Here is a 12,500-nt window from a genome sequence, read left to right on the forward strand (position 1 = left end):
CAGTTCTCAGTTCAGGTACGAACCTTATATCAAACCATTGTTCATTATACCTTGTGGTATACAACTAGATGTTTGTCTTTCATCAGTCACGATGCTCCATGTTCTCCCCACACATTCGATTATTAATCAAATATAGGTTACATATATTAGAATCGTTTCTTTATTAATACTCATAAACGTCAGTTTTTTTCCCGCGAGCTTGGTATCCGCAACAGGCTTTATTCGGTTCGAGTGTGATGTTTGCCCCTAAATCTTTCTCGTCATGTGAATTTACGAACTGAACTCTTAAGGAAAATTCAGGCTACTGAGGGCTATCAAAGGCTACAAGATTAACTTCAGGGGCTACAAGAATAGTACAGTGTCCACTGGAATTCAACACCATGAAATGCAAAGTAATAAAAATGGAAGAAAGAGAGTAATGAAACTAGATAAAACGTTATCACCTGAGAGTGGAATAGGTCCTAAAAATCGCATGACGAGAAAGATCTAGAGGCAAATATCACACTACAACCGAATAACATACTCGGCGGATACCAAGCTGATATCTAGTTTCATTACTCTCTTTCCTCCATTTTTATTACTTTGCATTTCATGGTGTTGAATTCCAGTGGACACTGTACTATTCTTGTAGCCCCTGAAGTTAATCTTGTAGCCTTTGATAGCCCTCAGCAGCCTGAATTTTCCTTAAGAGTTTAACATTGTCTGTCTGTGAACACTGATACGTAAGGCACTAGACCTCAGTGATGAACATTCACGAATACCAGTAATAATTTGAGTCCCAAGACAATGTCGTGTTGAATCCAGTTGGTCGTTTATCTATTCTGATATTGATTCCTTAAACAAAACTGACCTAATTTGCCAGAAATGCTCAGCATAACAAGCGGCTTTCTGTATAGTAGTATGTCATTGTGTCAGCTAGGACTGTATACCTTGTACATGTACTGGTAGAAATAAAGATATTATTAACAGGGCTCTCTCTCTCTCTCTCTCTCTCTCTCTCTCTCTCTCTCTCTCTCTCTCTCTCTCTCTCTCTCTCTCTCTCTCCTATTAGATATTCCTTTATCCACTATTTCTGTCCTGTTGCCTTAACTTTTTTTTAGTTATTAATTAGTCTTGTGAGTAGCACCGTGTGCAAGGGTTCTTGAAGGCGACGATAAACACTTGTTCATCCTTCTCTTTCCTGTCTGATCTCCGTGAGTCTGTCTTTAGGCTTCCATTAACTGGAAGAGACATGGCTTTCTTCTCTGGGTTCGTCCTGTTTTTCTGCGTGAATTACGTTCTTACCGAATGTTCAACTAATATAATTATTTTCTCCATGATTTTGCATTACTAAAATAATTTCCCCCCACAGAACAGACCTGCAATCACCCACAGTGACCCAGAACCCAAGTCCAGTATTACAGTCAAGTGGATACCGGAAGGAGCACTCACGCCTGTTACCTTCATGTAAGTATTCATCTGTCTGTGAAGATGAGATGTAGTGTACATTAATGGAGTTTACCTTGAAAGGGTTTTGTGGGTCAACGCCCCCGTGGTTCGGTCTGAGACCAGGCCTCATATGTAGGAAGACATGGGAAACATAATAGGAGGGAAGGATGGAAGGTATCATGTTTATCAGGGGAAATGGTAAACTTGCTCATAATCTTAGTTACATAATTCACTCAGGGAAACTTGGATCTTGTGACCGACACCTTCTGTTGGCTTACTGTTCCAACTTTCGGAAAAATTAAACATCACATTATGTAGCATATTATTATTGAGAGATGACTGAAGATCTTACTCTCTATATCGGGTTATCTGCTGTTGAGTTAAGTACTGTCAAGAAATTTCTAATTCTAGTTAGTTAGTTTAATATGTTTATTATGCACCCCATACCCATCCTGTGGGCGGTAGTCAAAAGGTTACAGAGGTACATAATGGGTCCAGGGACTGGACCCTAAAGTAATGATAGCTGAACTAGTTACAAAGGTAATGAACTCGTTAGATCTGGTCACAATCATGACAAGTTACAAAGGTAATGGATCATGTACAGGTCTATACATAGTTACAATCATGAACAAATTACAAAGTAACGAGCCACTCATACGTCCACACCCAGTTACAACTGTAAAGAGTTATTAGTGTAAATATTGATTGGGTCACACACACACACACACACACACACACACACACACACACACACACACACACACACACACACACACACACACACAAACACACGCACACGCACACGCACACGCACACACACACACACACACACACACACACACACACACACACACACACACACACACACACACACCTCGCTCAAGGAGAAAGATCTTGGGGTGAGTATAACACCGATCATGTCTCCGGAGGCACACATCAACCAGATAACTGCTGCAGCATACGGGCGCCTGGGAAACCTGAGAATAGCATTCCGATACCTTAGTAAGGAATCGTTCAAGACACTGTACACTGTGTACATCAGGCCCATACTGGAGTATGCAGCTCCAGTTTGGAACCCACACCTGGTCAAACACGTCAAGAAATTAGAGAAAGTGCAAAGGTTCGCAACAAGGCTAGTTCCGGAGCTCAGGGGTATGTCCTACGAAGAAAGGTTGAGGGAACTCGGACTGATGACATTGGAGGACGGACATGTCAGGGAAGACATGATAACGACATGCAAAATACTGCATGAAATAGATAAGGTAGACAGAGACAAGTTGTTCCAGAGAGGAGACACAGAAACAAGGGGTCACAATTGGAAGCTGAAGACCCAGACGAGTCATAGGGATGTTAGGAAGTATTTCTTCAGTCATAGAGTCGTCAGGAAGTGGAATAGCCTAACAAGTGATGCAGTGGAGGCAGGAACCATACATAGCTTTAAGACGAGGTATGACAAAGCTCTGGAAGCGGAGAGAGAGAGAGGACCTAGTAGCGATCAGTGAAGAGGCGGGGCCAGGAGCTGTGTCTCGACCCCTGCAATCACAATCAGGTGAGTACAATTAGGTGAGTACACACACACACACACACACACACACACACACACACACACACACACACACACACACACACACACTCACACACAGATTGGAGAAAGGGATTACATAGTAGGTACAGTTCTGTCTGGGGAACATAAGGTAGTCATTGCAGTGGTGTATAACCCACCACAGAACTGCAGGAGGCCAAGAGAGGCATACGAAGAGAACGACAGATCAATGGTGGACACACTGGCTAAGGTGGCAAGAAGAGCTCACTCGAGCAGAGCAAAGTTACTGGTTATGGGCGATTTCAACCACAGGGAGATCGATTGGGAAAACCTGGAGCCACATGGGGGTCCCAAGACATGGAGAGCCAAGATGATGCATGTGGTACTGGAAAATCTTATGCATCAGCATGTTAAGGACACTACCAGAGAAAGAGGAGAGGATGAACCAGCAAGACTGGACCTTGTATTCACCCTGAGCAGTTCAGACATTGAGGACTTCACATATGAGAGGCCCCTTGGAGCTAGTGACCACGTGGTTCTGTGCTTTGAATACATAGTAGAGTTACAAGTGGACAAGGTAACAGGAGTTAAATGAGAAAAGCCAAACTATAAAAGGAGGGACTACACAGGTATGAGGAACTGCCTGCAGGAGGTTCAATGGGACAGAGAATTGGTAGGAAAGTCAGTAAACGAAATGATGGAATACGTAACAACAAAATGCAAGGAGGCAGAGGAAGGGTTTCTTCCCAAGGACAACAGAAATAATGGGAAGACCATAGCGAGCCCCTGGTTTACCCGAAGGTGTAGGGAGGCAAAAACTAAGTGCACTAGAGAATGAAAAAAATACAGAAGGACAACGGACCCAGGAAAATAAAGAGATTAGTCGAAGAGCCAGAGTATGCACAGATAAGGAGGGAGGCCCAGCCACAGTATGAAAACGACATAGCATCGAAAGTAAAGTCTGACCCGAAACTGCTGTATAGCCACATTAGGAGGAAGACAACAGTCAAAGACCAGGTAATCAGGCTGAGGAAAGAAGGTGGGGAACTCACAAGAAACGATCAAGAGGTATGTGAGGAGCTCGACACGAGATTTAATGAAGTATATGCAGTGGAGACAGGAAGGACTCTGAGAAGACAGAACAGAGGGGGACACTAACAGGGAATATACCAACAAATGTTGGATGACATACACACAACCGACGAGTAGGTGAAGAAGCTGCTAAGTGACCTTGATACCTCAAAGACAATGGGACTGGACAACATTTCCCCCTGGGTCCTTAGAGAGGGAGCAGAGACGCTGTGCGTGCCACTAACCACAGTATTCAACACAGCCCTTGAAACTGGGCAACTACCTGAGGTATGGAAGAATGCAAATGTAGTTCCCATTTTTAAAAGAGGAGAACGAAAAGAGGTACCAAACTATAAACAAGTGTCACTGATGTGTATAGTATGCAAAGTCCTGGAGAAGATTATCAGGAGGAGAGTGGTGGAGCACCTGGAACGGAGCAAGATTATAAACGACAACCAGCACGGATTCATGGAAGGCAAATCCTGTGTCACAAACCTTCTGGAGTTTTATGACAAGGTAACAGAAGTAAAACACGAGAGAGAGGAGTGGGTTCATTGCATTTTCTTTTACTGCAAGAAGGCCTTCGACACAGTTCCTCACAAGAGATTAGTGCAGAAGCTAGAGGATCAGGCGCATGTAACAGGAAGGGCACTGCAATGGATCAAAGAATACCTGACAGGGAGGCAACAACGAGTCATGGTACATGATGAGGTATCACAGTGGGCGCCTGTGACGAGCGGGGTCCCACAGGGGTCAGTCCTAGGACCAGTGCTATTTTTGGTATATATGAATGACATGATGGAAGGGATAGACTGAGACGTGTCTCTGTTCGCAGATGATGTGAAGTTAATGAGGAGAATTAAATCAGATGAGGATCACGCAGGACTTCAAGGAGATCTGGACAGGCTGGACACCTGGTCCAGCAACTGGCTTCTCGAATTTAAACCCTCCAAATGCAAAGTCATGAAGATCGGGGAAGGGCAAAGAAGACCGCAGACAGAGTATAGGCTAGGTGGCCAAAGGCTGCAAACCTTGCTCAAGGAGGAAAATCTTGGGGTGAGTATAACACCGAGCACGTTTCCGGAAGCACACATCAATCAGATAACTGCTGCAGCATATGGGCGCCTGGCAAACCTGAGAATAACGCTCCGATGCTTCAGTAAGGAATCGTTCAAGACACTGTACACCGTGTACGTCAGGCCCATACTGGAGTATGCAGCACCAGTGGGGAACCCACACCTGGTGAAGCACGTCAAAAAATTTGAGAAAGTGCAAAGGTTGGCGACAAGGTTAGTTACAGAGCTTATGGGAATGTCCTACGAAGGGACATTGGCCTGACGACACTGGAGGACAAGAGGGTTAGGGGAGACATGACAACGACAAACAAAATACTGCATGGAATAGACTAGGTGGACAGAGGTAGGATGTTCCAAAGTGGGGACACCAAAACAAAGGGTCACAATTGGAAGTTGAAGACTCAAATGTGTCAAAGGGATGTTAGGAAGTATTTCTCCATTCATAATCAGGAAGTAGTATAGTCTAGCAAGTGATGTAGTGGAGGCAGGAACCATACATAGCTTTAAGACGAGGTATGATGAAGCTCATGGAGCAGGGAGAGAGAAGACCTAGTAGCGATCAGTGAAGAGGCGGGGCCAGGAGCTGAGTCTCGACCCCTGCAACCACAATTAGGTGAGTACAGTTAGGTGAGTACAGTTAGGTGAGTACAGTTAGGTGAGTACAGTTAGGTGAGCACAGTTAGGTGAGTACACACACACACACACACACACACACACACACGAGTCAGAGTATAAGCTAGGTGGACGAAGACTGAAAACTTCACTCAAGGAGAAAGGTCTTGGGGTGACCATAACACCGAGCATGTCTCCGGAGGCACACATCAAGCAGATAACTGCTGCAGCATACGGGCGCCTGGGAAACCTGAGAATAGCGTTCCGATACCTTAATAAGGAATCATTCAAGACACTGTACACTGTGTACGTCAGGCCCATACTGGAGTATGCAGCTGCAGTTTGGAACCCACACCTGGTCAAACACGTCAAGAAGTTACAGAAAATACAAAAGTTTGCAACAAGGCTAGTCCCAGAGCTCAGGGGAATGTCCTACGATGAAAGGTTGAGGGAAATCGGACTGACGACACTGGAGGACAGGAGGGTCAGGGGAGACATGATAACGACATACAAGATACAGCGTGGAATAGATAAGGTGGACAGAGACAGGATGTTCCAGAGATGGGACACAGAAACAAGGGGTCACAATTGCAAGCTGAAGACCCAGAGGAGTCACAGGGATGTTAGGAAGTATTTCTTCAGTCATAGAGTCGTCAGGAAGTGGAATAGCCTAGCAAGTGACGTAGTGGAGGCAGGAACCATACATAGCTTTAAGACGAGGTATGACAAAGATCAGGAAGCAGAAACATAGAGGACCTAGTAGTGATCAGTGAAGAGGCGGGGCCAGGAGCTGAGTCTCGACCCCTGCAACCACAATTAAGTGAGTATAATTAGGTGGGCACACACACATACACATACACATACACATACACATAAGGACACACACACACACACACACACGCTCTCTCCCTCTCTTGCTCTCTCTCTCTCTTGCTCTCTCTCTCTCTTGCTCTCTCTCGTCCCCATTTTCCCTGCTAACTCTCCCCTCTCCTACACTTAAAAAAAAAAAAAAAAAAAAAAAATGGTGGGGACTCGCAGGAACCAAGGATCAGATGAGAATGGTTCGGGTAGGGAGGAGTGGATGGAGGAGCAGTGGAAAAGGATGGAACAAGAGTGGGAGAGAAAATTAGGAGAGCTTTCTGAAAAAATGGAGAAAGAGCTCTCTGTGAAATTGGAAAGGAGGTTGGAGCAGGAAACAAAGAATTGGGAGGCACAAGTCGAAACTGCAGTAGCCAAGATAAGGGTCCTAGAAGTTGAGATAAATAGGCTGGAGCGAGTTACAGGGGCAGTGACCAGAGAAGACACAGCATATGAAGCTGCGAGGCTGAACAGGAAGGAAGGAATTATGAATTATGCTAAGGTCACATCAATCTGTCAAGGAGGACCAAGGAGTGAAAGGGAAGATCAGCTGGTTGCAGATGGAGAGGGTGATAGGTCGAATGCTGAGGCACAACAAGTCTATCAAGAGCCACTGGAAAAATCAAGGGAGAAACTGACCACATACAGGCAGGATCCAGAGTCACAGAGGGTGAGGCAATGGGAGGAAGAAAGAGCAAAATCAGTGTTTATCCATGGGCTTCAGGAGAGAGAGGAAAGGACACACACTGAAAGGAAGCAGGAAGAAGGAAAGGAGATTGAGAAAATCATCACGGAAATAGGTGAAGAGATGGACGAGATTGTAAATTTTCAGAGAATAGGGGGGTACTCGAAGGGGAGAAACCGACCAATCAAGCTGATTCTCAGGACGGAAACAGTGCGGAACAGGATCCTCCAAGAGAAACCACGATTGAAATACTCGGAAGAGTACAAGAGGGTGTTCCTAGACAGAGACAGAACAAAATCAGAACGACAGCAGCTGAGGGAGAGGACAAAAAAACGAAAGGAGCTAGGAAAAGAGACAAGGAGGGAATCAGCAGAGGTCAGTCAGAGCAGGACAGAACAGCAAGGGCAAGCACACACACAACTACTCTCAGAACCATACAACCTATCACACCATCCCAACACACACTACAATCCATACCCACAGCCTCCACCCAACATCGAGCTATAGAATCCCACAGTATGCCACCAGGTCTCCCACCCCCACAGGCCCCCCAAACCACAGTGTTGGAAAGGAAACTGAAGGTATGGTACACAAACGCTGATGGAATAACAAATAAGTGGGAGGAGTGGCACGAAAGAGTCAAAGAAGCATCACCGGACATCATAGCTCTTACAGAAACCAAGCTTACAGGTATGATAACAGATGCCATCTTTCCAACGGGATACCAAATCCTGAGGAAAGACAGAGGGAACAGGGGGGGTGGAGGAGTGGCGTTGCTGATCAAAAATCGCTGGAATTTTGATGAGCTGGAGAGAGGAGATAGCGGAGAAGAAAGTGATTACATAGTGGGAACACTTCACTCTGGAGGTCCCAAGGTGGTAATAGCAGTGATGTATAACCCACCACAGAACAGCAGGAGGCCAAGGCAAGAGTACGACGAGAGCAATAGAGCGATGGTTGACACACTGGCTAGAGCGGCCAGAAGAGCTCATGCATGCAGTGCAAAGCTCCTGATCATGGGGGACTTTAACCACAAGGAGATCGATTGGGAGAACTTGGACCCACATGGGGGCCAAGATACATGGAGGGCTAAGATGATGGAGGTGGTACTGGAGAACTTCATGTACCAACACGTAAGGGACACTACAAGAGAGAGAGGAGAGGATGAACCAGCAAGGCTGGACTTAGTATTCACCTTCAGTAGTGCAGATATCGAGGACATCACATATGAAAGACCCCTTGGGGCCAGTGACCATGTGGTTTTAAGCTTCGAATACACAGTAGAGCTACAAGTGGAGGGAGAAGCAGGAAGGCCAGGACGAATGAAGCCAAACTACAAGAAAGGGGACTACACAGGAATGAGGAACTACCTGAACGGGGTTCAGTGGGACAGAGAACTGGCAGGGAAGCCAGTTAATGAGATGATGGAATATGTAGCAACAAAATGCAAGGAGGCTGAGGAGAGGTTTGTACCCAAGGGTAACAGGAGTAATGAAAAAGCCAGGATGAGCCCATGGTTTACCCAAAGGTGCAGGGAGGCAAAAACCAAGTGTGCTAGGGAATGGAAGAAATATAGAAGGCAAAGGACCCAGGAGAATAAGGAGAACAGTCGTAGAGCCAGAAACGAATATGCACAGATAAGAAGGGAGGCCCAAAGACAATATGAAAATGACATAGCAGCGAAAGCCAAATCTGACCCGAAACTGTTGTACAGCCACATCAGGAGGAAAACAACAGTCAAGGACCAGGTAATCAGGCTAAGGAAGGAAGGAGGAGAGACAACAGGAAATGACCGTGAAGTATGTGAAGAACTCAACAAGAGATTCAAAGAAGTGTTCACAGAGGAGACAGAAGGGACTCCAGAAAGACGGAGAGGTGGGGCACACCACCAAGTGCTGGACACAGTGCACACAACCGAGGAAGAAGTGAAGAGGCTTCTGAGTGAGCTAGATACCTCAAAGGCAATGGGGCCAGATAACATCTCCCCATGGGTATTGAGAGAGGGAGCAGAGGCGCTATGTGTACCCCTAACAACAATATTCAATACATCTATCGAAACAGGGAGATTGCCTGAGGCATGGAAGACAGCAAATGTAGTCCCAATCTTTAAAAAAGGAGACAGACATGAAGCGTTAAACTACAGACCAGTGTCACTGACATGTATAGTATGCAAAATCATGGAGAAGATTATCAGGAGAAGAGTGGTGGAACACCTAGAAAGGAATGATCTCATCAACAGCAGCCAGCATGGTTTCAGGGACGGGAAATCCTGTGTCACAAACCTACTGGAGTTCTATGACATGGTGACAGCAGTAAGACAAGAGAGAGAGGGGTGGGTGGATTGCATTTTCTTGGACTGCAAGAAGGCGTTTGACACAGTTCCCCACAAGAGATTGGTGCAAAAACTGGAGGACCAAGCAGGGATAACAGGGAAGGCACTACAATGGATCAGGGAATACTTGTCAGGAAGACAGCAGCGAGTCATGGTACGTGGCGAGGTGTCAGAGTGGGCACCTGTGACCAGCGGGGTCCCGCAGGGGTCAGTCCTAGGACCAGTGCTGTTTCTGGTATTTGTGAACGACATGACGGAAGGAATAGACTCTGAGGTGTCCCTGTTTGCAGATGACGTGAAGTTGATGAGAAGAATACACTCGATCGAAGACCAGGCAGAACTACAAAGGGATCTGGACAGGCTGCAGACCTGGTCCAGCAATTGGCTCCTGGAGTTCAATCCCACCAAGTGCAAAGTCATGAAGATTGGGGAATGGCAAAGAAGGCCGCAGACGGAGTACAGTCTAGGGGGTCAGAGACTACAAACCTCACTCAAGGAAAAAGATCTTGGGGTGAGTATAACACCAGGCACATCTCCTGAAGCGCACATCAACCAAATAACTGCTGCAGCATATGGGCGCCTAGCAAACCTCAGAACAGCATTCCGACATCTTAATAAGGAATCGTTCAGGACCCTGTACACCGTATACGTTAGGCCCATATTGGAGTATGCGGCACCAGTTTGGAACCCACACCTAGCCAAGCACGTAAAGAAACTAGAGAAAGTGCAAAGGTTTGCAACAAGACTAGTCCCAGAGCTAAGAGGTATGTCCTACGAGGAGAGGTTAAGGGAAATCAACCTGACGACACTGGAGGACAGGAGAGATAGGGGGGACATGATAACGACATACAAAATACTGAGGGGAATTGACAAGGTGGACAAAGACAGGATGTTCCAGAGTTTGGACACAGCAACAAGGGGACACAGTTGGAAGCTAAAGACACAGATGAATCACAGGGATGTTAGGAAGTATTTCTTCAGCCACAGAGTAGTCAGTAAGTGGAATAGTTTGGGAAGCGATGTAGTGGAGGCAGGATCCATACATAGCTTTAAGCAGAGGTATGATAAAGCTCACGGCTCGGGGAGAGTGACCTAGTAGCGATCAGTGAAGAGGCGGGGCCAGGAGCTCGGACTCGACCCCCGCAACCTCAACTAGGTGAGTACAACTAGGTGAGTACACATACACACACACACACACACACACACACGCACACACACACACACACACACACACACACACACACACACACACACACACACACACACACATACATGTGGTATTGCTTTATTTACAGTGAGCAAAGTCAGGGTAAAATGCTTAGACATATCTTGAACATTTCTGAGTGAGTTGTCTCTAAATTCATTAATTTTATTGCACTCCAGTGCGTAATGATGCAAGGTGTGACAATAGTCCATCTGGCAAAGTTTACATTTCGTTTGGTCTACATCTGGTGGTGGTGATTTAACCTGCCAAAGATACTTGTAACCCAGCCGGAGCCGGGCAGTAGTGACATCCAAGAGTCTGCTTATCTTGTTGGATGCACCATAGACATGTGGCTCCTCCTGCATGATGGAATGATGATAAATGGACTGACCACTGTCAATCGCCCTGAATCTTAGGTTCATTTCGTATTATAGTTCTCAAACTGCTAACTGACAACCCAAGATTGTAATCTACACCCTCTTTAAAATCACACAACTTAGCCAATTCATCAGTTCTTTCATGCATCTGAAGACCAATGTGAGATGGAATCCACAGCATGTGCACTCTGACTCCACTGTCCACAATCCTTCTGACGCAAGCATGTCACAATTTATACTTCATGAGTTGAGGGCATTTATGGATACCAGAGAATCATTTACAATTAAAGTGTCAACCTTTGATACATGGACGCATTTGAGTGCAAGGAGTATGGCAAACAGTTCTGTTTGAAGGGTAGAGGCCCAGTTATTAATGCGTGCTCTAATTTCTTTAAGAGAGCCATCACTCTGTATGACAACAGCAGCACTACCAGCTGCACCAGTAGATTGGTGAACAGAACCATCAACATAAATAATTCGTGCAAGGGTGTGCTGTATGACTAAGCTATCCATACTGCTTAAGGCATCTTGTTTGGCTTCAAGGCGAAGTTTTGGTTGCAATTTAAGAAGTATTTTTGGGGAAATGGAGGAATGGTAGTTTGTAATGGGGTAATACCCCACGGAGCGGAGAAGTGCCGCTGTTGCCTTGACATAGTCATGTATCTGATTCATGGGGAAGTCGGTACCAGCTTTTTCGATCCATCTGGAGGGGTGTTCACCAGTGCGGAGGACAGTTTGGAGGGTTTCTGTGCAAGGGTTTGAATGGGCTAACCTAAGCATATTAACCCCAATTAGGATATTTCTTTCAGTAACACGATATCTGATGCTTGGTATATCAAGTTCTTTTTGCATATTTAAATTTTGGCAGTACGAGGGTATCCTAAAATGATCCTCATTGCTTCGTTCTGCAGTTTTTCCAGCCCTCCAAGCTTCCAGTCAGACACAAGAGCAAGTAGTGGTGCAGCATAATCAACCAATGATCTAATATAAGCAAGATACATCATTTTCACTATTTTAACATTAGCACCATACCTGGGGTGAAACCTTGCCACAAGTGCTCTCAGTCTTTCTTTGTATTGGCGACAAAGTCTCGTTACAACAGGTCCAAGTAGTGGGACCTCAAAGCCTAGATACCTGTATCTGGTTACATATTCTAGAAGAGACCCATCATGCAACTGGATCTGACGAACTGTGCCTCTTTGTCGAGGAGGACGTCTGTTGAGTATCTTTGTTTTATCAGTAGAGATTATCAACCCCAGGGCCAGACACGAAACTAGTACATGATTAATGATGTTTTGGGTGTTGGAGAATCCG

At 45.7% G+C, this 12,500-nt stretch overlaps 1 protein-coding gene across 1 annotated transcript in view; it reads left to right on the top strand.

The window, feature by feature from the left end:
* The window catches only part of LOC138853476 (ferric-chelate reductase 1-like), a 37,983-nt gene that overhangs the window by 23,123 nt on the left and 2,360 nt on the right, over positions 1–12,500 (top strand). Inside the window, exon 4 of the mRNA XM_070090297.1 lies at positions 1,352–1,446. Within this exon, the coding sequence (XP_069946398.1) occupies positions 1,352–1,446 (95 nt within the window). The remainder of the gene's footprint in view (positions 1–1,351; positions 1,447–12,500) is intronic.

This window comes from Cherax quadricarinatus, chromosome 3 (assembly GCF_038502225.1).
Source record: "Cherax quadricarinatus isolate ZL_2023a chromosome 3, ASM3850222v1, whole genome shotgun sequence".
In the NCBI taxonomy this organism is placed as follows: domain Eukaryota; kingdom Metazoa; phylum Arthropoda; class Malacostraca; order Decapoda; family Parastacidae; genus Cherax; species Cherax quadricarinatus.